Source organism: Alosa alosa, chromosome 14 (genome assembly GCF_017589495.1).
Source record: "Alosa alosa isolate M-15738 ecotype Scorff River chromosome 14, AALO_Geno_1.1, whole genome shotgun sequence".
Taxonomy (NCBI): domain Eukaryota; kingdom Metazoa; phylum Chordata; class Actinopteri; order Clupeiformes; family Clupeidae; genus Alosa; species Alosa alosa.
In genome coordinates this window covers 17218682-17245370 of record NC_063202.1, presented here as the reverse complement: position 1 = coordinate 17245370, position 26689 = coordinate 17218682, and the positions used below count along the sequence as shown (strand labels likewise).

The 26689-nt window shown below is 45.8% G+C and overlaps 1 protein-coding gene across 1 annotated transcript; it reads left to right on the top strand.

The window, feature by feature from the left end:
- Nucleotides 1-7811: 7811 nt before the first annotated feature.
- Nucleotides 7812-26656, top strand: il16 (interleukin 16). The gene is made up of 22 exons (XM_048262957.1): nt 7812-7980; nt 11393-11913; nt 13060-13193; nt 13304-13436; nt 14129-14248; nt 14689-14773; nt 15134-15282; nt 15860-15970; nt 16259-16373; nt 16733-16806; nt 17151-17379; nt 17693-17810; nt 17924-18056; nt 18193-18280; nt 18859-19388; nt 21074-21185; nt 21465-22821; nt 23369-23534; nt 24667-24768; nt 24876-25131; nt 25311-25439; nt 25669-26656. The coding sequence occupies exons 1-22, from the start codon at nt 7959-7961 to the stop codon at nt 25854-25856; spliced, it is 4872 nt and encodes a 1623-aa protein (XP_048118914.1). The 5' UTR covers nt 7812-7958; the 3' UTR covers nt 25857-26656.
- Nucleotides 26657-26689: the final 33 nt, after the last annotated feature.

The following is a 26689-nucleotide window of genomic DNA, read 5'->3' as shown; positions in this document are numbered from 1 at the left end:
CAAAGCAGTCGGGTTTTCTCACCGTTGAACCTAAACATGTCTTAAAAATCTACTGGTACAAAACTGATTAACAAAAATAATAAGTGTGTTTAATGTCATTTGATTATATAACAAAAGGAAAACATCAAATGCCCAGGAATGTTTTCTTAACCTATGTGTCATGCAAAAAACTTCTGGCTGCTACAGAAGATAAAGTTCTGCCTTTGAATATCCCTCCGATACACAACCTAAGCAAGACTAGACCCTGATCTGTTCCATTTGTTATCACAAGGTATGATAAGCCTCCAGCAACCTCCGAATCCAAGCCTGTGCTCTTTTGATGTCTGGTTCTAGGCCTTTCTTGCAGCACCACACACATGGAAAAGCATAGCTACCATGTAAAGAGACCTAACCCGCATACTTCCCAGTAAAAATACCAGCATACGTTAATGCTATTGCTCAGAAAATGAAACGGGTTGGGTTGAATTAGAGCATGCTGGTTCTCCTTTCATTCTGTTCAAGCTGTGCAGGTCAAAATTTTAAGGCTGTGTACAATTTTACGCGAAAATGTTATGTTGGCATACATATTTTACATTCTCAGAAAATGTCTCAAATTAACAATACATTTACTATACAATGTATGACTAACTGTTTGATTCTGGATGTGAAAGTTGAAACTGTGACTCAACTTATCTCTTTTAATTGAAGAACAAATCTGCTGCTTGGTTCAAGGGGTATTCCTATCCCATACAATGACAATGGATTATTTTGTTCTCTTGGTTTTTGAATGGCAAACCCCTAAAAAGTTACTTCACAACAGGAAACCAATAGCCCTTGCTATCAGGAGACATTTCCTTCTGAGCGCAAACTGTTGGAGTAATAATTTCAAGCAAGGTTTCGCCCATTTCCTGCTAAAGAAAGGAAGTTTTGCCTATCCCAATCCCAGAGAGCTACTAGTTACCATCTGTGCTCTGAGGTAAAGTTTTGTCCAAATGAGTATGAGCCTTTTTCCCAGGCAAGCCTTGAGCCAATATCCTGTTTCACCGCAGTGTTGTCTTTGTAAACACGTCATACTCACAGCCCTATCAGGATCCATGAATGACAAAGTGACATCAAAGCCAAACGAGGTATGGGCGGCTAGTGAGCTCAAAAATATTTAAATACAAAACATTTTTCCTGGGTAAAATGCCTCCCCTGCGTCAACAAAATATATGTCCACACCTATTCATCTGTTGTTTTTATCATAGGTATAATATTTCACAATGTTATGTGTTTAAAAAAGTATGTCAGTACCACCTCAGTGAAGTTGAGTTTTCTCTATGAGGAGCTAGACCACTGATCCCTGTAAAGTCTAACCAAGAGACACTTGCTAGTTGTAATAGGACACTACAACAGTAAATAGGATGATACTATATCCATTATTCATAGATCCGCTGGATCCAATAACAAGGATTTCCATGAAGTAGTTGCTGAGCAGCCGCTAACAAGACAGGTTGGTTGGGTAATTCTCATAGAGAGAGCCCATGCAATCTAACCTGGGCAGAGTTGAACATCATACAATTAAGAGAGATTTGCTGAAGACAACACACAATACCAGTTGCCTTCACTACGTGTCTTATTTTTTGTCTATTTTGTCTTTTTGTGCCTATAGACTCTTGTTATTGTATTATACTGTATACTGTATATATTTGTGGAGTAGATCAAATAGAGTCTTGTGTTTTTGTCCTGTTCAGATAAGATAATAGGAGAGCCCAACTCGCATGAAAAGCAAATATACTGCACTCTTACAGTAGGCTACTGTGGGATGGTGCCCAGAATACGATCAGCATGATGGAGAGACGGCTGCCCCTTGAATGCCCTCTTCGGTCTGTGCGTGAGATATGATACCCACAGCCTGTCAAAACATTCTTCCATTCTCTCTGTAGACCCACCCAGGTTTCTATCTATATGTACTGCCATAAGTCAATGTAAATAAGCACAGGGAGTGAATGAAGGAGGGAAGGCCGGACACAAATGCTGGACACATGTTGAAGACTGAGGTAATTCAGGCTGTCTGGATATATTTTCATACAGGAGACAGCATGAGCGACTGAGGCTATTGTTAAATGTATCAATATCAAATATAAGAGCGTTGAACAACACGATCATAGCTTTTGATCCCAACATCTGTTCATTGCTTGAGTAGAGTAAGCCCACTTGATTAAACGTGTGCCGAGGGAATCGATGAAAAATCAGAGACAGAGACTCCAGAACATGTTTGATACACCCACCCATGTTTTCTGGGTTCTCGGTGCTAATAATAGGACCAGCAGCATGTGTTCCTCTCCACACCTCTGTCTTTGGAACCGCCCCCCTCTACTCTCTGGACTTGAGTATTACCCAAGAACATTCTGGCACAGAACTGGACAGTGGCCTCTTTGTGTGGCTCCCACCCACAATCAGCAGCGGCTGCGTGTTTGGCGGAACGACGCACGAGGCCTTTTCCCACCCTTCCCTGCGCGCTGCACTCTGGACGCTCCCCCCGGCCGGGGTGACCCCACCTAGCCCGCTATTGTCTCGTGGCCTGCAGAGGAACCGCGGGGTTAAGTAGGACAGTGCGTCAGCCTTGGAGCTGCTCGGCTGTTTTTAAAATAAATGACACAGGAAGAGCACAACCACCTGTAGAGCTGACAGTTTCCGAAAATCCCAGGATTCCTTTAAAAAATTCCAGATCGTCGTTAAGCGGGGCATGGGAACAAAGAGATTTCCCATCAGTGCGGCAGGACACTCGCTCTCTCGCTGCCCAAATTAGGGATGGTCTGAGTGGAGGTGTCCTTTTTCTACCCCTTTGTCCCATGGCCAATCTGCTTAAGTGCATGTGGGGAAATTGGAGAGCTAAGTATGCAATGTAAGACTATAACCGCCTGCTGGCAACATGATCTGATTGCCTCCAAATGTATATGACTCCTTCAGACAGCAAGAGGCTTCACATTCTCTCATCAAGACATCTGCTGTCAGGGGAATCCAGTTGGCCCGGGGATAACTATCATAATAACTGTATATGAGGGATGAAAACATAAAAGACACATCCAGTGGGCTCTTAAATGTCTTTAATGTTGTGGCTTTACAATTTTGGCATAGATACAGACGAGAAGCGACTTGCCTGCAACTAACCAAATATTCACTCCCACCTCCCACCCATAATCACAATTTTTATTAAACAAATTCGAACAAGTTGGACAGCAGACCTAGTAAACTGTTTCTTCAAAAACCACCGGCGTTTACACTGAAAAACCCACTCGCTATAACAGTTTACTCAGCTTCCTCAGACTGCTTGGTCACAGTGGTATGTGGCACAGATGTGTCAGGGTGAAAATGTTACACAATGATTAAGAATGGAATTTCTCTCACAGCTCTATAAAGCTATCTTTTTGCCCTAACAGTGACAGAAACATAAGCAAGAAACACCCTCCCATAAAAAGGATGACCATTTTCTTCTGACTGTACGCATTGCAATGGCAGGATCACAGCAAGCAATGACCACAACAGGGTCAGTCCACGTCAAGCTGACACAGGAAAGGAGCATGAACATGGGAGTGAATTGTCCAGATCCGTGTTTGCTTGGTGTGCCTCCACGTCGTGTTGGAGGCTAATGTGAACCAGCAGTAGGTCTCTCGGAGGGGAGCATTCTCTGGCTGTGATGTCATTCTTCCCAGTTAAGACCAAGCCTTCCTTTTGTTTCACAAATACATAAATAAGCAAACAAACAAAGTGTGGCTCTCTTCCCCTGAATGACGAGCTCCTAAACAAGTGAGTGATAATGGACATGAAAAAACGAGGGATGCTGCCCACCACTCCCCCCACCCCTGCCCTGCCTTTCTCCAAATTGTCAACAAACGAGTAGCAGGCAGTCCGAGTGCACTCTGAGGAGACCTCGCGCTGCTGGTCGGATTCCAGGAGAGCTGTATTTACAGACGTGCACAGAAGTGTGATATTTCACAGATTCATTGCTCATTGTTTAGAACAGAGATAAATAGGCCCCGTGACTGAACTGCGCCCTGCAGTGCCAAGACATCTCCTCAGACGTTTGGTCTGGGTCTGGGTATATTGGATAGAAACCCGATAGAGGCACAACTTGCACTTTATTCACTGATCACATAACGTTCATTTCAAAAGTGTGACTCTGACAAGTTGAAGGACTCCTTGTGTGTAGATGGTATAGCTTCTCTCTGCGTCGTTCACCCTTGACTCCGTCAGGGAGGAACCGGTGGCAGAGGGTGTTATTGTTTAAAAATATTACATGCAGTGAACAGACTGCTGGAAGTGGGAGGGCACTCTTCGACTGAGGGGGTGTTTCACGAGCAGGCCAGTTGGAGTGCACAGCCTTCCTTTTGGCCTGTTTACAGGGGATGTTGTGCCCCCCACCCCCTCCTCTTCTCTTTCTCTCTCGGTAAGGTGTGGCCCATTTCCTCAACAGACACACAGAGCTGAGCCAGTCTCTCCCATATCCTGCCTCTACTGAGCATGCTCCTCAAGAACTCAGTCAGAACAGAAGATAGCACCTTTTCATGTGGCCCACCCCCCATTCTCTCTCTCTCTTTCTCTCTCACTCTTTCTCTCTCTCTCTCCCTCTCGCTCTCTCTGTTGCCATATGGCTGAATTATTTCAGTGAACGGGGATTCTAAAACTTTTTGTAGAATGAGATCATTAGACAGGCACTTAGACGCCAGGCAAAATGACCCATTATCCCTTGCTCTGCGAGGTGAAGCGTAGGACACAATTTCTCTTGGAGATGTTCAACGTTTGCAATGATTTTGTGAATGTGGTTGAAAGACTTACAGTGATGATTTATTTATTTTCATTCTCAGTTCCTTTGTTTTTCATTGTTCTCCACCAGTGTTTTGGAACGAGACTGGTGGTACGCTCTCCTCTGCCAGAGTTCTGTTTCTGTCTTTTCAGGTCAAAGGGAAAAGTAATGCATCTGAACTTCAACACAGAGATGAGAGAGAGAGCGCCACCTGTTGGTGATCTACTGAACACATCCACCACTAGTAATGTGGAATAAACAAACTGTATATTTTTCGGAGTACTTAATGATGAATGTGGTTTACTGAACATCGAAGTATTTCTGAATGTGGAATTATGTATTACCTGTACACAGCAGATTAGGACTGAGAGTAAAAATGAGGGGTTCAGGCTCTGCCCTTTGTCTGGTTACTGCTGCCAGCCATATAGACAAGACCTTTATGGTGGAAAGAGGCTGCTATGCACCAGGTAGGACACGGCGGTGATCAAACTAAATTGAACCTAAAAATATAAAGCTCTCCAGAAAATTGCTCTGGAGTCAATACCATTTTTATTACTGTTTTCTTTGGATGGCTTTTACGTCCACACACTGTAAAACCATGTGTTTATGCCTTTCCTCTGGTCACTCAGTGCTTTTGCGCTGGTTAGTTGCATTCATTCTTTGGTGTCTGATTGGAGAGGGAAGAGTTAAATGCAACATAGACCTCAAGCAACAAAGGCCTCAGACATTAAAAACATAATTGACAGTGTACATGAAATAACTTGTGTGTCAACAAATTTCTTGTTGTTATTGGATTTTGAGTTGAGTTGTTAGAGGTCATCACCACTAGAGGGAGACATACCCTTACTTTACTAACGCAAAAATACTGACTCGTGGCTTTGTGGTGTACATACATTCCTGTGAATCATTCTTTTATAATATGATAAATTGACATGTAAGATACCCCAATAAAAAAACATACCCCAAAATAACAAATAAAGACAGGTGGTTGAAAAAAATGTTAAAAAACACATCTGGATTCTGTTCCGTTCTTGGCAATACTTTCATTTTCCTGGAATGTATTGTATATATAATACTAATAATCTGATGAAGAAAGAACCTCTTTCATGGGAGGACTGGAAGGGTTGAGAGATTGTTATAGGAGGATGTGGAGAATTTTCAGGCCATGGTGCAGAAGATACAGATAACGAACCCCATGACTATCGAATGGCACCAGCCAAAAGGAATTTCAAAAGGCTTCGGAAGTTGCAAAGTAAAGTGGGCCCAATATATTACGAATGTGTGTGTGTGCATGTGTTTGTGTTTAGTGTATTCGTGTGCATTGGATATGTGTATGCATATCCACGTGTGTATGTGGGTGTGTTGGGGGAGGTGGTTGCGTTGGGTGGGTGGGCGCATGTGGGGTGGCAGCGGCCTCAATCCAGCCTCTGTGCTGTCTCTGTTGGTTTAGGAGATCCCTGTTTGGCCACTGATTCATACGCAGCAGCGGCTGCGGTAGCAGCGAGCGAGTGAGCGAGTGCCCACACAGCAGTGAGGACAGGGAGCAGCGGAGCGCGCAGGACGCTCCACTGAGGAGCTCTCTGTGACCGCCGAGGCCTAGATTAATCAGGGGGGGAAAATCCGCCAGCAGCCCCTTTAATCCCCGGCCTGTGGCTGGGGGAGCCTGCATCCACTCGGACCACATAAATAAACAGCCACGGGGCCCGGGGGCCTGGCCAGAGCAACACTGGGTCTGTTCATCCTCTCAGACGGACCACTTATATGGCAGCGTGGGGAGGGAGGGGGTGGCTACTGGTTGATGCAGTCAGCCATAGAAGAGACTTTCAGGCAGGGGAAAGAGGCGACTATGCACATAGAGTGCAAAGGTGATCTTCCTTATATATAGGCCACTTTCAATGACACCAAACAGCATTCCAAAAATAGGCTACACATCGTAGAAGATGGATGTTTATGTCTCAAGTTTCACAGGTATACTGTCATGTGAAAAAAGTTTTTCAGTTTGTTTTTGTGAGACTGATATGTTTTCCCAGCTCTTAAGCTGAAACGGTTTCTAAGCGGAACCTTTTAGGGACTTTTCTATTTCAAATAATTTATTCATAATGATAGTAATAATGATTTCTACAAGGAAGTCTACTTTAGTTGGTTTGTAATGCATTTGTAAAGTTTAGGGCAACGACTAGTGAGAAATCTATCAAGCAGACAGACACAATAGCTTGGGTGGTAGAAATTACAGGTGCGTTAGCTTGTCCTTCACATTCATACCTATCTACCTATTACCTATACCTATTAAATATTACATGAATATAGCAAAAAACTGCATCATTTTATACTAAAGAATATGCTTTTTTTCATTCATTTGAAATGACAACAAAACATATATGTGGGCGGTGGTAGTGTAGTGGTTAAGGAACTGGGCTAGCGTGCAGTAGCCTGAAAGTTGTCGGTTCAATTCCCGGCTACCACTGTTGTGCCCTTGAGCAAGGCACTTAACCCCAAGTTGCTCCGGGGACAATGTAATCCCTTGTAATATAGTTGACATATGTAAGTCGCTTTGGCTAAAAATGCGTCAGCCAAATGTAATGTAATATTCACATGCATGTAAATGTAAGCTAAATGATGTGCTGAAGTCACAGTACAGTCCTCTTTAGCACATGCAGACCAAAACACTATTTAAATACATCGAGAGAGAAGACTGCATCCAATATTCAGCACTTGTTGGAAAAAGGCTGGTGACACACTGGCTGGTGGCACACAGAGAAAGACTAACAGCATTGTAAAACGACAGAGTAGGTGTGAGGTCATATACTCCCAGGGAAAGTTTCTGTTTTTCTTTTTTCCCCTCTCTCCTCTCCCTCTCTCCCTCCCTCTCTCCTCTCCTCTCTCCCTCCCTCTCTCCTCTGGGTAGGACAGGAAGGGGCTGTGATTCGGTGGCCGAGCTTGAGAGAGGTCTTGTGTGCTACAGGGTGCAGGGGAGGGAGAGAGAGAGAGAGAGAGAGAGGGTGGGCGGTAGTTACAAATGGCCCAATCTAAGGCGCTGAGAGCCTCTGCTGCTGTGGCCATCTAAGGGGACTTGACAGAAAGAAACACCTTCATCACCTTTACACTGAATTTCTCCGACTGCACTGGATACTGTCTCAAGGTGAAGACTGGGAGGCTGTTGAAACAGCTATCTTTGGCATGAGTGGATATTAAGATGAGAGAAATGATCAGTTTCGGTAAGTAATTTGCCTTTCATTAGATCTGCATTAGTTCACCATTTAACGTTTGTTTGTATTCCATTAAGAAATATTTGCAGAGAAACCATTCAAAAAAACAAAGTGATTTTTTTTATTAGGGGACTTTTATCAAAGACACCACATCTTACAGCCTCAGTGATAAATTATGTCACGTGACATTACATTACATAATATTCAAGTAGAATTTAACTATTGATTTCTTACATATAATAATATTTGGAGATCAGTGGACCAGTCTCAGGCCAACTCTGTTATACCTTCACACTGTTAGCACATCTTCATGTAAACATTAAGGAACATTCTGACCTTTGTTAGTGTGGTCACAGTAGTTTGTAGTTATTAGTAGGCTATCATACTCAGAGAGACAGTAAAACAATGGGGAATCTTTATTTATCATAATTAAAGCAGGCTGTTGCTGCTGGAGGTTGTGTGTGTGTGTGTGTGTGTGTGTGTGTGTGTTGTTGATACATCGGACAGACAGAATTATCATTACCATAACATGGTCAAAATATTCCACTGTAATGCACCATCCTCTCAGTAGTTGGTGAAGAAAATAGTCTTATGTTTGAGTCAAAGTTCACAGCTTTGCCAGCACTGTAAAGGATTCAGTAAACATGGATTATTTATGTATGTTGGTTTAGAGGAATTTAAATGCACAGTGTAAACATCTCTATGGAGTAAGGTGACCAATTGCAGCACTGGACAGGTGGATCTTGGGTAAAACAAAATCATGGAAAATGGCTGCACTCAGGTAGATGTCGGAGAAAATTACAAAAATAAAAAAAAGATAAAAGTCCTTTCCTTTTCCTGATCAAGAGGCACAGGAGTTGCCAGGAGCAATTTTGCCATTTGATGGAAAACATGTGCGCATAAACAAAAGCAAGGCGTCCAGCAACCAAACAACATCCAGATTATGAAATGAAATCAGAAGATGGCAGTAACTCATTAGCAACTCATCACGCTCCTTCCCCTGGAAGCTACATGATGTTCCCTCTCCTCGAAGAACCATGACACGAACCCTGGCACCGGGGAGAGGCTTCCAGTAGCCAGCAGGCCTCTGACGAGCTGCTGAGGGCCAGACTCAGTTCACACATTGGCATGGTCTCCTTTAAACAGGATGCGTCTCTTAATCTGAAGACATGGCCTCCTCCAGTGGAAAGACCAACTTATACACAGCAAACAGCCAGCGACGGTCTCTGAGCCCTGGGGAGGGGTGGGCCATGTCCCTCTCCCAGACTGGAGCTCTGTTTGATGTCCTGCCCCTGTGCCAACTCATCATCACTGCAGCTAAAGGCAGTAAATGTGTCTTTTGTGTAATGCTTACAGTCTCTTTCTCTCTCTCTCTCTCTCTCTCTCATTCTCCCCCACCTCTCTCTCTCTCTCTCTCCCACACTCTTTTCTGACTCCAAAGTTTTTAAACAAAACAATATTACTGCTGTGTGCCATTACCTCAATATTAGAGGCGTACTTGAAGGGAAAGTCAGAGTCAGAGCACAGGGCATAAATGAATCCAGCACATAAAAGGTCGGCAGAAGTCATTACGTAAAACTAAAGCTGGTTCCCAGCTTAAAAATAAACTGGGGATGGTCAGAAACTTTACAGACACAGGTTTGGAAGGTTTAGGAATTCTCATTCATTTAATGTAAAATTTCCCGAAACAGTTCTCAGATCATTTCATACCGTATTAGCCAAGCACTTGTTTTGACACAAGAGCCTGTTGGAAAACAAAATAAAAATGGACACAAACACACACTTCAGCAGTCACCACAGAATGTTAAGTGAGCAGAAATTGTGATCCTTGCCCAGCTGAAACTATACCATGAACAACACATTTGGCAAATGGATCTGAGGTTCTAGCTGCTGCCAGAGCTCAGTCAGCTATATGCTCAGTGCTAATGTCCCAACAGAAATCACTTCCACACCTCCACCATGTACTCAACCCCACCGCTAATGCACTTAGAGGGCTCACCCCCACCTATTTACAGCCCCGGTGGGGGCCGCGCAGTGGTGGTGCAGCCATGTGTCCACTAGATTTACATCTGTGTGGCTAATGAGGCTGGATTGTGGGGCTCCCCACAGACACGTAACTTAAAGCGCACCAGCGTGTTACATTATTCTTAGAACACAGGAGTGTTTGTGTAGCATTTGAAGTCAGAGAGAGAGAGAGAGAGAGAGAGAGAGAGATAGATAGAGAGAGAGAGAGAGAGAGAGCATGGTCATCTGCCAGTCCAAACACTGGGCAGGACATGCAAGTAGGGAGTTCTGCTGTGGTGCTGACAAAATGTGGCGGCCGGTAGTTGGGTCTGTCATAATATTCTTTGTGCTGGGGGATGGTGGGGGACACTCAAGTCAGGAAGCACTCTTTCAATTTTCATATGCACACTGGGACAGAGAATGGGGATAATGAGACATTTCCCATGAAGACAGGCAGCATGTGAGGTGTTTGGGGTTCTGAGTGCCCCCCTCCCTCTCTCTCAGCACTGTATCAGATTTGACATTCTTGCAAGCTATACAGTTCAAAGCTGAGTCTCGAGAAAGTGAGAAAGTGGAGTTGAGAATGTGTCACACACCATTACATTTCAGCTGCACTCTGTTATGTAGGAACATTTACATTCCCATTTAAGAGCCTTAATGTATATCCTGGCCGCCTAAAGACTCTTAATTGCATTGCTGTTGGATTACAGTAGCCAGAATACACGTGGCACTGCAAAAAATATACATTGAATACTGAGACCAGGAAATGGGGATGCTTTCTTGACTTGTCCCTGTTGGAGTTAGTAGCGGGAAGGCCGTACAAAAATGCAGTTAAAATGACAGGTTCTAAACTGTTGGTGAACTTCATGGTCAAACTCCCTAATAGCAAAGCAGCTCAATTAATGCAGCATTCTCTCAGAACCCTTTAAATGTTTCTATGAATTAGGTAGCACTCCGCATAAAGTCTATCATCAATAATGCAAAAGACAGCATCCTTTCAAACAATGTGCTTCTGGGCTCCCAACCAAAAAGTTGACTTTGCCTTGAATAGATTCTCAGATTTCTTCGAAAAAATGTAATGCATTATGTATTTCTTAGAAAACATTACTGACACGCATCCTCTATAACCTGACATCAGTATGTTTAGCTGGTGTGTCTGCCTGAGATATTTCTGGAGCTCTGGGAGACACGTGAGGGAACTCTGCAGCGCCATGGCTGACTGCAGACCTTTCAGGGCCGAGGAGCAAGTCATGAGGTGATGGGCCGATTGGCCGAGGGAAGAAAAGAGCTCTTATCTGGCCACAGCCTCGGCACTTTCTCTCTGAACACTTATGACACAGGCAGGCAGATGCAGTTCTAGCCCAGCCCTGCCCTGCGCGGCGTGCTCTCCTAACTGAATTTTCTAATTGCTCTACAGAGCGTCCTCATCCATTAGCCCTGCAGTCCGGCAGGAGCCCATCATCGTCGTCCTCGTCGGCGGCGGACGTGCCTCCCAGATACACCCTCCATCATCTCCATCAGCACTACCACCAACATCCGCACCGGCGGAAGGCGGCGGCCAGCAGCGCGGCCCGGAGGATGGAGCTCCGAGGCGGAGGGGCCCACCACGGGGCCGGCCTGGGGAGGGCAGGCCACCGCTCCAAGAAGCTGGCCATCCTGTCGCGCTCGCTCATCCTCTGCAACTCCAAGACGAGCGACGAGGGCTCTAGCCCGGACGAGAGGTACAGCGAGACGGCGTGGGAGGCGGACAGGGAGAGGACCTGGGGGAAGCCTGAGGATGGAGCGCCGCACTGCCCGGAGTTCATCCTCATTCCAAGCACCACCATCACAGCCAAACCCACCACCACCACCACCACCACCCAACAGGCACGTTTGCCTATAGCACAGCACAGAGCAGAGGACAGCAAGAAGAGCATGAGAAGGTCCTTCTCCATAAAGGTATGGCTGACATTTTTACTAAGTTGTACTGCACATGATTGGTTACTCCTGTCAGTATAAACTGCTATGGGCATGTCAAGTAAGCATTTACCTCAAACTAAAAACAAAACAACAATGCAATGTTTCCACAGGGGTGATGTGATTTTTTTATTTGTTTTTTGATGAATGGCTGGAAGCAGTTATTTGGAGCTTCTGCTGTGCAGCTGTCTGCAGTGTTTTTTACACCCCAGAACCAAAAGAGACCAGATATGTTGATGAAATGTTGAAACACCGCCTTGTGTTTGAAACAACATTTTAAGACTGTGTGCAGCCGATTGCTACACTACTAATGCGAAACAGAGGCAGTAACTTGCAGAAGTTTGTGTCCTCTACCCGGTCTGTGTGGCGCTGTTGTGGCGCTGTCCTGTAAACTGAATCATGATCACATGTCCTCAACATGAGGGGTTGCTCTGCACTCATTTGATTTACACAAAAGAGGTTTTTGTTTGGATGCGGAGGGAGAGCTGACTGCGACGTGCGCAGGTCTCATAAGACATTCCAGTGATGTCATGGCCACCAGATCCTGCCAAACAGCAGGTCTGTAGCTAAGGCCCATTGGAAATCTGCTTGATATGCCGATAGCACATTTTGCACACAGTGTGTGTGTGTGGGTGTGTGTGTGGGTGTGTGTGTGGGTGTGTGCGTGTGTGTGTCACAGGCAGAGGCGGCAGCCAAAACGCCAGCGTGGCTATTGAGAGACACAGCAGAGCCCCACGGTTGTACTAGTTGTTCTGTCTCAAAGAGGCAACATTGCCTAACATCTGTTGAGAAATTGTGCTGGAATCAGTGAATGATATTGATTTAGCCAGATGCTGTCTTTTAGTGTCAGAGTTGAATAAAGCTTAAACTCTTATCATTTTTTTCTAGCTTTAAGTTCCCTTTTGTCATGTTATTACTTTTCAGTGATCAATTCTTTACAATAGTTGTTACTCAAGCATAGTATTACAGATAATATCCACCCATAGGCTATTAAAGTACTTCTGTCATATACATTTTCAGCTGCCAAAAGGTCTGCTTAAGGTCTTCATTTGGTCATAAAGCCGACTCTTTATGACCTAAAATAGGAGAGCCCTTGTGTTTCACACCAGGATGCCTTTATTGAAACAGGAGAGCAGTATCTGGAGAATGTGTGTCGCGACTGGAGAGGAGGGTCTGGGACCTCAGACGGGTGATAACAGGCACCGCGCGCTCGACAAAGACCTCAGTGTTTGCCAGGCGCGCGCCAGCGAGGACCGACTCAGGTAAAGGTCACACACTGGCACTTTTGAGGAGAACAAGAGCTCACTGCAGCACAGCAGCCTATGTAAAGTGAACTAATGGAGCTGATTGTTTCCTCTCCTCTGACCCCCAGGGACCGTAGCGTTGAACCTGGGATCAAGCTGGCCCCGTTTAATGGGCAGATCATAAATGGCCATGCACAGACAAGGGAAGAAGCTGGGAGGGAGCTGGCGCTGACCGCTGTTCACATAAAGAGCTCCACTGATGTAAGGGCTGCTCTCAGCAGTACATTCCCTCCCACTTCCCCAGCAATCCAACCAGACCCCCGACAGAAAAAAAACAACAACATAGAGAACCAGCAGGCAAGGGGAGACGCTAGCTTCCCACACGATATGCAATGAATGGGGGCTTCATTACAGAAGGGAATGTTCAAAACAAACTCTCTGTTGTCAAAAGGGAGTGGAAAATAGACCAAGAGCGCAAACAACAACCCAAATCTGCCGTTTATGCATAATTTCATGAGCACATTTTAGAAACACATGGCTGTTTATATATAAAATGTGCTTATGAAATTATGCAGAAACGGCAGATCTTGAAAAAAATTGGAATGGTGTTGTTTACTGAGGCAAAGCATGCAGCCAACTACAGAAGACTGATTTGAAACATTAATGCTTGACCGTACCACTCTGTTTCCACTGACTGCCTCCTTTTCACAACAGCAAACTAGTCAACAACTATTTATTTAGTCAAGACTTTCCTTCAGAAAGCTTAAAAGAAGAATATGCAAATATCGCCTTACAGAAGGCCACTATTGTTTCTGATTTAGATCTATATTATACTGCTCAACTTTATCCAGGGGGTTATGACTGCAAGAACAGACAGTGGATAAACTGACAGACACTGCTGTGAGCTGAAGCATTCTGACATTTTGAAAACATTCAAATGTATTTGTCTACAGCAGGATGTTCCTCCTTCGACCAACGGCAGCTTACATCCCACGGCCTCAGCTAATCCTGCAGACGCTCAGTCCAGCCTCAGCTATGGAGACAAGGAGGCGGTGGGACCCAGCAACCTTAGGGTGGGTATCCTCAGCTCCATCCATCTTCTTAATTACCAAACGAGACACAGGTCTCCTTGGCTATGGACCCTTTCAAGAGAGTTCCATTATCAGCATCATAGTTGGCCCCACAAGACTTCCTTTTTAACATTCCATATGTTATCTTAATGTAGAGGAAGTAGATTGGGGCCCAAATAGAACGTTCAAGCATTGTTTTTGTTTTTAATTGATGAAAGGGTCTATAAACTAATGAGAGCACATCTCGAGGTTTCATACCAATGGTTTCATTCCATGCCATGATGGATGGCTTTTTCTGCTTACATCAAATACTGCAAAAGGAAAAAAAAAATCTGGACGAAATGTAATTGTTTCATTTACAATGCATTCAAGTCCCCAAGTGTTGTGAGTAAATCACCCGTTGTTTTGTTGTGAGAATGACTTTGTTGTTCAATGGCGACCAGATTCCCATCGTAGAGGTCACAGAGGACAGTGGGGAGAGCTTCGAGACTGAGACCACAGACCAAACCTCGCCAGGCCAAACCGCCAGTAAGAGCACGCACTCTGATTCTGCCAGTGACGTACACCTACACCATAATGTAGTACACACTAGAGTATTTACAAACAAGGAAAAAAGCAAACCACAACAAATGCAGAAGGAGAACCGGCCACAAACAAGACAAGACTCTCATTCGCATGGCATTCACTGATTCATCACATTCAGAGGGACCAGGAGATCACAATACACCGCGTGCCCTAAGAGGCGCAGCCAAACCCGCCCACTGCCATCATGGTGGTCCTGCAGATGGTCTTTCACAGTCCCATCTCACAGAGTCACTGATGAGCACTGCTCAGTGTCATTTCTAACACCCATGCTTGTGTTATTGCCGTTACCCGTTACTGTGTTAGGTGTGCACCCTTACTGGATCGGAGACTTGGATGCCATCATTATGAAGACGCCGGAGCTGTATCGGAGTCACCCTCACGCAGGGGCCGGATTGTACGGGAACAGGAAGTCTCTTTCCCAACAGTTAGAATTCCCACACGGAGCGTCACAGGTGAGCCAACAACATCTGCATTGGCTCTGGGTCTTGAACTGGAGCATCGTTTTAGCAGCAGAGCAACAGATCATGTGCCGATGACAAAATCCAATAACGTCCCAGCAACAGAACAAAACACAGACCTGGCCATTGTCTTCTCTCAGTAATTTCATGCACCCTGATGTGATTATGTCCTAATTACGTAATGGCTTCTTGTGGGAAGTTCAGGGCCATAAGAACAGATGCTGAAGTACCAGCAGAAGGCTTTTTCCATTCAGGAAATGTACTCAAAATGTATTAACTCTCCGTTTACCTCACAAACGTGCCATGTTGATACACTTTTGTTGCTGGATGTGAATTATTGTCTGGGGCGGTGCTAGTGTAGCATGCAGTAATCTGAAAAGTTGTGGGTTCAATTCCTGGCTTCCACCAGTGACTTGAGCAAGGCACAATGACCCTTAACCCCGAGTTGTTCTGGGGAGAATGGCCCTTGTAATATAATTGACATATTATGTAATATGTTGATAAGGATAAAAGCGTCTACTAAATTAATAAATGTAAAATGTAACTCTGTTCCTGACCTGTCTGTTTGAAGGCTGTCTCCAAGCCATCTCGCTCCCTGAGTTCAGCACACCTTGTCCACTCCAGTAGCAGTGCCCAAGCTTTCATCATCTGCAACATTGTGCTTATGAAGGGTCATGGCAAGGTAACGACACCACTGTGTTCCATTTAAACAGAGCTGATTTCAGTAGCATAGGGTTCTGTTTACAGTTTATAAGCTTGCAAAAAACAGTTTGAGGAAAGTATACTTAATCTCACAAAAGGGGGGCAATTAAGGTTGTAAAGAGGTACCAAAGATTAACTCTTTAAGTGCCACATATGAACTTGAAGTAAGATCAGTGAAATGAACTACTTTTCTGTGATAGCTTTGGGACTGTTTGATAACCTTAAATTGTGGCAGCTATATAACTGACCCTTTCTACCGGCTATCCAGGGGCTGGGCTTCAGCATCGTTGGGGGCAGAGACAGCATGTATGGGCCAATGGGCATCTACGTCAAAACCATTTTCCCTGGAGGAGCCGCAGCCGCAGACGGAAGACTTCAAGAAGGTACAACACAAGAAAAACATCCCCATTAGTTCATATCTCTACCATCTACACATACACACACAAACACACGCACGCACAAGCACACACACAAACACACCACACATGCTAACACGGACACACAGACACATACACGCGAGCATACACACACACGTGAACACACACACACACAAACACACACGCACACACAAAGTTTTTCTGTTTTCTCTGGTCATGGACTAGTAGTCTAATGGGGTTATTTGGGGTACTTAGTTATGAATCAGGTGGTAAAGCACGTAACTGGAATAACAGAATGAAGAGGGGTCAGCCACTGTGCGTTAGCCACAGTACGCTTATTGTGTTCCGTTTCGCATGTTCTGCAGGGGATGAGATTCTGGAGCTGAATGGAGAATCTCTGCATGGACTGACCCATGAGGAAGCATTACAGAGATTCAAAGTGAGGCCAAAGCTCTATTGCAAAACACCATTTCTGTTATGCTATGTATATAATGAATATTCAGATTAAGTACGGAAGTATTGATGCAATTGCTGGAAACTGTACTGAAACTGAAAATGGCTATATTGTATCACTGTGAACAGCATACACACTATTTATTAGTATAGCCCAGGTGCTGAAATAGAGAGACTCTGTTGCCAGACTTGGGTTAGAGTGAGAGGCTCTCACACAGTCTCCTCTTCTCTCTCTCTCTCTCTCTCTCTCTCTCGCCCCCCCCCCTCTCTCTCTCCCCCCCCTCTCTCCCTCTCCCTGGCTCACCTCCCCTCTCTCTTCTTCCTGCGCAGCAAATAAAGAAGGGTCTGTTGACGCTGGTGGTGCGCACCAGCCTGCGAGTGGGGGCCCTGTCCAGCAGCCAGGCTCAGGTCGCCCAGCTGTGCCGCTCGCGCTCCCTCAGCTCCAGCACGGCCATCAGCCGGGTCAGCGCCGACATGAGCGACTACATGCTGCCGCCCGGCAACCCTCCGCCGGCCAAGCCGCGCGACCGCATCATGATGGAGATCACGCTGCAGAAGGGTACGGACAGCCAGCCCAGCTGGCCCAGGGGGCGCACAGAGGCCCTCTGTAGTGTAGCGTCCAGAGCGATAGCTAGTGGGGCGAGGCCAGGGCTGTAGAAATGGTCAGTCCTGGTTTGTTGGTAGCTACAATATATTTGGATTATTTGTAAAAAAGACTCGTTAAGCCTACACTGAAGCATGCTCTCTTCCAATTAAACGTTCACTAAACTCAAATTTAAATTATATGGGGCTAGTATCTTTACATTTACTTAATACTTTTTTGCACATTGACATTGTGCTTATGTGTAATGTCGTATGTGTGTGTGTTCCAGAGGTTGGTGTGGGGCTGGGTATCGGGCTATGCTGTGTGCCCTCTGCCGAGGGCTGCCCAGGGATCTACATCCACACACTGTCCCCTGGTTCTGTGGCCCATATGGACAGCCGTCTCAGGTAAGGGACGCAGACACACCAGCTAACTGCATCTGCTCAGGCGCACCACTCTGCCTCTCAAACCCCTCTCTCTCTCTCACTCTCTCTCTCTCTCTCCATGGTCTGTTGTTCAGATGCGGAGATGAAATTATGGAAATCAACGACACGGTGGTCTGCAACATGACGCTGAACGACGTCTACACGGTTCTGAGCCAGTGTAACCCAGGCCCAGTTCAGGTCATCATCAGTCGCCACCCCGACCCAAACGTACGTACCGTGAACTCACACTCGGTGGCACAGGCACAGCCTTCTATCCAGCTCAAGAGCCTCTTCTCAGACAACCCAGACTGACTGTAGACCAGCCCCTGACTGCGTTTAATTCTACTCTGCTCTGTGTCTACAGGTCTCTGAGCAGCAGCTGAATGAGGCGATTGCGCAAGCTGTGGAAAACAGCAAGCTGAAAAAAGACAAGAGCCACTGGAGCATGGAGGGTAATGTCATGATTATAAACACAAAAAGAGGCGTTGAAGTAGAGAGGGAGACAGTGGGAGGAAGAGAGAGAACCGGCAAGAGAGAGAAGGAGAGAGAGAGAGAGAGAGAGAGAGAGAGAGAGAGAGAGAGAGAGAGAGAGAGAGAGAGAGAGACTGTCTCTGATCACAGTATTATTTAACCCATATAACCACTGCAGTGTGAACATTATCCATTCTAAACTGGCAGTGATTTTTTAAAGCAACATTTCTGCCCTTTTCTCTGTTCTTGGCCATTTCAGAACTCATAGATTCATATCAAAGTAATACTGCACTTTGTTCCACTTAATGAACACCGAGTGGTAGTTGGCAAGAAGTTTGATTACATTTCATAATCATAAACCAATGTGAAGTACTGAGGATATTTCTTCCCTTTCTTCTATCCCCTCCTAAATTGTGTGCTATATTTTATTTTCTCATTTTCAAAAGTAAAAGCTACTGTAACTGATCAGAATAAAACCCATAAATAGGCCCTACTGGTACTTCCTGTCCTTGCGTTGTCGAGAGGTCCTCAACTTCCTGTCTCTGTCTCCTGTTTGCAGGCCTAAAGTGTCAGGACCCCTGCCCCCACGGGAAGCAGAAGTGCGAGAGGTGTCTGGAGCGAAACTTCAGTCAGCTGACCGCTCGGCGGGCCCAGAAGGTCATGACCCGCTCCTGCAGCGAGGGCGCCTACAGCCAGCGGTGCGGCCCGGCGGGCGGGACCCTGCCCCAGCAGCACACCGACCCCGTGGCTCGCGTCCACAGCATGGACGTGTCCATGACCACTGCTGCTGCTGTCGCCACCACCATTACCAGGCCGGAGGTTTTATCTAGTAACCGACTATCTCCCACGTACAGCGATGATGAATACAACGTGCCTTACAACTCTCCAGCGAACTTTGCGTGTCAGCAGCCACTTGATGTGGTCATTGGGAGCTCGAGGGGGTCCAAGCGCAGACCCCTGGCCCCACCTAAGAGGTACTGCAGACAGGAAGACGTGACCAGTGAGGAGACGCTGACCGACACAAGCGGGTCCAGCCGGGGCTCGCCTGTCAAGGAGCAGGATCTGCTGCCCTCGGCCGCCGGCTGTCAGGTATGCACAGAACAGTCATAACGAGCCTTCAAACAGGTCAGGAACAGTTAATAACTCACATGTGAAAGTAATTGTGGTGAATAATTACTTAATATTAATCTTAGACTGGCAAACTTCAGGAAAACTCAGGAATCAGGTTTATTCTGTTACGAGCAGAGAGGGTAAAAATGGTCTATGGTCTGTAGGCCATGGCATGTTGGATCAACCTCTCTCTTCTTCAGTTCTCCATCTTCCAATTCTAGTTCTTACAATGCAAGTTAATCACTTTTGTATGGGTTAAAAAAAGGAAGAAATTTGGCGCCAAAACAAGCCAACATGGTTGGTTCTCCACTTGGCATCAGACACACCTACTCACACCTACTTCACACCTATCTGAAGAACATGAGGAGAAATATCTTATATATCAGAAATATCACTTATAGAATGTTCCAAACATTCTCACAATCAAATCATTGCAACCCTTGTACTGAGACTTTTACAATGATACCAAACATGAATATATTTGCATTTCATGACACATGGATTCAGTATAGCCAGGTAACATCCTTTGTCTTGTGGATCTGATAGTACATTAGCATTTCATTGGGGGAGGGGAGGGTGTCTTTGTTTTAATGCCAGGAGGGGCCACATGGCTAAAAATAGTCTTGAAACACAACTAAATTTATTGCTATCACATGCAGCAACAAAAATGAACATATCAGCATTCAATATGGTATATTTGTCAGGAACACATAGACTTAATACATTTTGAGTACATTTCCTGAATGGAAAAGGCTTCTGCTGGTTCATAACCATTATGAACAGTAGGCACAGAACATTACAAAACATTCATAATATATTCATTCAGCGTGCACAGAAAATAACCAAGACTGCTAATTTAAAGGGCATTTCACTTTAGCTTGGGCTACACTGTCCACAGTAACCTGTGATAGAACATGTGGGTGATTTCTCCATTCACACAGTAACCCACGTATGTGAAAAGAGGAAGAAGGCCTATTTGAAAAACCGTTTCCCTTATATGGTTTCTCACTGACAGAGGGTGTATTTAATAGGTTGGCAGTTTTAGCGGGTTCACCGCAGTGCAAACCAGTTTCAATCACATGTTGCTTCACACTATGCATCCTCTGTGTTTGCATTATCTGTGTCTGCATCTTTCGAACTGCCTTTTTGCAGACCCTCCACTGCATAGCACTATTTCTACACTACATTCTGCATATATAAGTCATAGACCCATAGAAATAACCGCTGATGTATTTCTGTCTTCTGTCCACATGCTTGAAGTTTTTCTGCAGAATATACAAGGCTTTGGTAAAGATTTCAAGGCTAGTGTTTAAAAACGTATGTTCACATCACAATGTTGTTGAATGGATGATGTTTGTTGCACGACTATGTCTTTTGGACTGACAGCTAGAGTTATGGCCTGATGTGTTTTTTATCCTGTTAAATGTCAGTTAAGTTAAAGTGATGTTGGTGATGACTATGAGTTAAAGTGATGTTGGTGAACTGAGTGGGATGGCAGGTATTACTTTGTTCTGTTGCTGGGCTTCAAAAGCATGTTGATGTGCTTTGTATTGAGTTTGTGTCTGTGATGCATGTCGACACTAAGCTAGACTGCTGCATTACTACACCTTTTGTGGTCTGCGCGAATGTGACAAGATCGTTCTTGTTTCCTGTTTGTGTTACAGGAAACCAGCGAGCACTCAGGGGGAACTAAAACAGCTCTCAGTAATTCATTCCGAGACACTTGTGATGTGATCGAGTCCTCCAACCAAGACGAGAGCCTACCAGGAGAAACAGGTAGGAACATTACCATATAGGTTGCTAGCCAAATGGACATTTTCCACATTGAATTGATATTGTTTTTATATATAACAATTGTACCATACTACGCACAGCATACGTAATGTTGCATGCTTTTGACACCTACAATTTTGACCTTCAAAATTTAAGTAGACAAGGATTCCAATCTTCTAGTCAGTAAACTGCATCAAGTAGTGAAACGACTGTCCATTATTTGATACTATTGGTAATCAAAACATGCAAATAGGATGTTAATCCTGCGTTGCTCCTACTCAGGTACAGAGTCGCCCACCCACATTTGCTGCCACCACCGGCGGGTGGCCCTGAGACGGCAGGCCCGTGTGGAGGCGACCCCAGACCAGCTGCAGGACCCCTGGGTCAGGCTTTCAGACAGTCCAGAGAACCAGCCCAGCCCCACCCCCACCACCACCATGGCCGACAACGTGGAGACAGAACTGATGGAAATGGCAGACACCAATGGCGTCACCGAGCTAGAGACCACAGCCAAGCCAGAGGAGTCCCCCAGTGGTAAAAAGGGCCCCCCTGTGGCCCCAAAGCCAACGTGGTTCTGCAAAAGCCTGAAGAAGAACGGGCAGCTTCCCTCGGAACCGCTGAAACCAACAGAGAAGAAGAGCCCAAGTGTTAGCAGGACATTCGGTGTAAATTTGCGCTCTACTCCATCAAACTCATCAATCAAACAGAGGATCCACTCTTTTGAGACGTTCTCCGGCGCAGAGGGGCTTGAGCGGGGTAGCAGAAAAGTGGCTGCCTCAACACCAGTTTCTCCCTCTGAGAGAAGTACACGCCAGAGTCGCACCTCTGACGCAAATAACACAGGAAGGAGCCAAACGGCTCTGAAAAACATTGTCGATAAAGAGGAGACACAGCCTTCTACCGTCACCCCAGAATTTGCCTCTACCATCACCACCGAGGTTGCTTCCGAACAGCCACCTGAGGACTCAGAGGACACAGAGGTGGCTGAGGACCTTTCAAAGGACACAGAGGCTGCTGAAGATCTTTCAAAGGACACAGAGGCTGCTGAAGATCTTTCAAAGGACACAGAGGCCGCTGGGGATCTTTCAAAGAACACGGAGTCCTCTGAGGATCTTTCGAAGGACACAGAACCAGAGGTCAGTGAAACTACACTGGATCAGGAGCCCACCGAGGAGCCTTCCAGCAGTCCTGCAGATGAGGCAACCACTTCCGAGGAAGCAGACCAGGAAGCAGCCTCCCCTGCAGAGTCGTCCACTCCGACTCACTGCCCCAGGAGAGCCAGCAGCTCAAAGGGCACCCTGTCTGACAAACCCTCAGCATCCGAGGGCGATGCAGCTCACCAGGCCAGCCTGAGGACTCGGAGCTTACCCCTTACCCCCTCTCTATCTCCAGAGGCGACCGGGAGCAGGGGCCTGGATGGGGAGAACCTGGGGAAGATCCTGTCCTTCAGCAACCAGGTGTCCCATGCCCTGATGCGGTCCATGCAGTCCCTGCCTCAGTCACCTTGCGTCAGGACCGGTAACCCTTGGCCTACTCATGCTTCATTGATACCCGAGTCTGAAGACCAAGAGAATACTTCCACAGACATGGGGCCCCTATCGCCCGCAGCTGACGGCACTGAGAAGGGATTCTCTGTGAGGTACGCATGAATATATATGGTTAATGTTTCCATATGACACTTACGAGATAAGATTGTGTTTAACAAATGGTGCAAAAGGCATGTGTCACTTTCAAGTCAATGCACAGGGTTTACCACTGCATAAATCATACTGAGATACTGCTGAGGTAAATGAGATCAAGATCCACGTCCAACTCTTTTAAGTTTAAGGCCAGAGGCAAGCCTCTATGGGGGAGGCTTTTTTGTGACTTTTACATAAAGCACCGAGAGGAAACGCAGTTCTTGCACTGTCAGAAAGATTAAACAGATGGTTTATCTGTAGTTCCTGTTCTGTGTACGGACAGCTGAATGCCAGCAACTTATCTGTTATCTAGACTGAACAAAGCTTTGCCAATTGAGAAAACGGGCACCAAGAACAACTGCAACCATCTTAAGTGGAATGCTTTGAACACGCAGACCAAATTGTTAAAGCATGTTCCCATGTCAGGTAGAGGGGGGGGGACTGCACTGACTGTAAGTCAAAGGTCTGTTTGAAGATCTCACTCTGTCTCTTGTGTTGGACTTCCAGCCTGGCTGAGCTCAGAGAATGCACCATCGGGCGGTTGGTTGAGGACGGCCCAGGTGAGACCTCAGCCTCCTCCGCCTGTGCTCAGTCCATGATCTCCGCCATCCCCCAGGAGGAGCTAGACCGGATGATTGACGAGGTCAAGGCTCTGGACGACGACACTCTGAAAGTAAACCTGCTCTCTCATGTTACTCTTTACAAAGTCGTTGTAATTATAAAGCATAGACATACTACAATAGAAAATAAACGTGCATTTCACATTAAATAGTATGTTTTTTATTTGTATACAAATGTGTCTGCATATAAACACATACATGTACTGCCTTACATTGTGTGGATTACAGTTTATCGGTTTGCCCTCAAACATGGTGGAAAGCCAACTGCCATTTTATTATTTAATATTGTGTAAGCTGTGGCATGGTGTAGACACAGGAGCCAGACCAACTCGGATTATGTCACTACTGGGACCATTAGCACTGAAGACAGAGTGCAGCTGGCATTTGAAAGCTCTCTTGGCCAGAGAGGAGACGTGCATGCTACCTACAGGAATAAAAGCTTTCAGGGCGGGGAGATGGGGAGAAAAACGGTGTGTATTGTGTTTCTGCCTTCATTTCCGTGCAGTGCGGTAATCAAAAACCTCAGCCTCCATGCAGCAATCGCCCCCCTCTCTCTCTTTTATTCTCTCTCACTCACTCTCTCCCTCCCTGAGGAGTACTTGGGCTGCAGCTAAACAGAACATCTGCAGATATTTCCGTACTCGAAGTGTCATCATCTCTCGCTCACTCTCTCGCTCTCTCTCTGAAGGCGCTCACTCTGAAAGGCGTCTCAGCCCGACCCTCTGTAAAACAGGGGTGGGATGGGGGGGGCTAATCGTCAGCTGTCCGTCCGCTGGCAGGGCGGGTAAGGGATGGGTATAGGGATGGGCCCGTTGAAGAGACAGCTGTTAATGCCAGTCTGGTGTGTGTGTGTGTGTCTGTGTGCGAAGGGAAGATGCTCTTTCCCCCCCTGGCCCTCACAAACCTCTGCTGCTGCACAGAGCCATCTGTACGTCGTCCCAAAGCCAGCTGTTATTTTGAAGGAATAAAACTCCATAAAAATACAAATGATTCTCTGACATGTTACAGTATATAACAACGTGCTTTGCTTCTAAAACACTGGTAATGGAATTAGAATATTCACACACCTGCAGGATATTCATTTATAACTGAGTCAGATGGACTAAAGTCTCATGCAGGTCTCTGAAAAGTGCTGAGGAAAACATCCCTATGAATCCTGAATGTCCTTATTCTGTATCCATGCAGCAACTGGAGGAGATCCACGTGGTGATCCTACACAAGGAGGAAGGAGCAGGTCTAGGCTTTAGCATTGCTGGTGGGATAGACCGGGAGAACAAGGCGACAATAGTGAGTGACAAACCCGCTCAGCACACACACTCCACTACAGTTAAGCAACATACCAAAATCAAAGTGTGTGTGTGTGTGTGGTGTGGTGTGTGTGTTTGTGTGTGTAGGTGCATCGAGTGTTCCCGGCTGGACTGGCCGCACAGGAGGGCACCATCGAAAAGGGCGACGAGGTGCTGTCAATCAACGGGCAGACGCTGAAGAACGTGACCCACTGCGACGCCACGGCGACACTGCGGCAAGCGCGAGGCCTCCGGCAGGCGGTGGTGGTGGTGTGTAAGAGCCGGGATGGCGATGGCACCGGTGCAGCCAGCAGTAGTGCTGCTAATGACTCCCGCAGCAGCGGCGCAGAGAACTGCTTCACGGGTGAGTTGCAGCAAGCGCAGCCACTCCCGGATCTTTGCACTCACTCGGCACGGCTTCGTCTGAGTAAATATAGACCGTAGGAACGGAGCTCTATACTAAGCTTTGTTTGGGCAGATATAGCCCTCTTTTATGAGGAAAGTTCTTACACTTTCTCTCCCCTGCTCTCTTCTGCTCACTAGAGGATGAGACAGGTGAAGTTCTGACGATGGAGATGGAAAAGAATGCGGGCGGAGTTGGATTCAGTGTGGAGGGAGGAAAGGGCTCCATCCATGGAGACAGGCCTCTGACCGTCAGTAGGGTCTTTACAGGTGAGGAGACTTCAGTCATACAAAATATTACAAAAAACATATGCTTAATGCTCTGTTCACTGTAAACTAAAATGTACGACTTTTAATATTTTTACAGTACAGTATATCTATGAAACTACCTAAAGTTGTCATCATGACGTGTGATGTGTTGTGTTCACACATTGCATAACACAACTCCACGCCTGCACAAAGGGTGGGTCTAGCTAACAGTACTGGCTTTCACCTACAGGTGGTGCTGCCGCGCAAAGAGGGATGCAGGTCCAGGATGAGCTGTTGCAGATTGCAGGCTCGAGTATGCAAGGCCTGACGCGCTTTGAGGCCTGGAACCTCATCAAGGGTCTGCCAGAAGGGCCCTTCACCACCGTCATCAGGCGGAAACGAGAGGAGCAGGACGTAGCGAAGGAGACAGCAGAGTGACCACACCCAGCCAACACATCACCGCACTCATAGCGACTACTTACTCATACACTCAACAAAGGCAAATAAAAAAAGAAGTCCAGAAATCTAGATTCATACTTGGTCATTCAAAAATATTAGATCAGTTTGTCCAGTTAGGTCACTCATACAGGGGATTATAGTGTGTGAGGATGTTTTTTTCACTAACTGGTAAGGGTGGCCATAAGCACTTTAACATATGGTGCATTTCAAGGTACTCTGCTAACACGGCTTTTGTACTGTTCAGGTGTCATGTTCAGGGATATTTGGAAACTTGATCAATTTCAGGTTTACCTATTTTTAATTCTGAGATTTGCACAGACTATGTACAGCACATTAAGAAAAAAATATATATGTATTTAACCATGAACTACGAATTGCCTTGTTTAAAAATGCCTTAAATATCACATGTTAATTATAGAAGTCTGCCACAACTGTGATATGATTTGGATCCTGTGAAATATGAGGTCTTCAAAATTAGTCTCAATGAAGCTCACCCATGACTCAAACATTTCAGACCAAAGACTGATACATCTAACCATGTGATTGGTTCAACAAACATCCTCAAGATGCGCCTCAGACCTATTGATAGAAGATATCAAATGTGTTATTTTTTCTGAAAATGTCTGATAACCAACTCTCCCCATGTGTGAGTGAGCTTATGTGTTTTGCGCAGCACTGTTACTTTTCTTTTTTTGGCCCAAATTCCAACAAAATAGCAAAATAAAGCTTGTTAAATGTTTGGATTTATGGATGCAATCAAATAAAATGACTCAAACCTTTGTCTTGAGTGTAAATTCATATCAACAAAACAG

Bases quoted from the DNA above. Each gene is read 5' to 3' on its own strand.
- il16 (XM_048262957.1), top strand. From the start codon at position 7,959: ATGAGAGAAATGATCAGTTTCG. The intron at 16,807-17,150 runs GTGAGGCCAAAG...CTTCCTGCGCAG, and splicing joins AAGCATTACAGAGATTCAAA to CAAATAAAGAAGGGTCTGTT. The intron at 18,057-18,192 runs GTACGTACCGTG...CTGTGTCTACAG, and splicing joins GTCGCCACCCCGACCCAAAC to GTCTCTGAGCAGCAGCTGAA.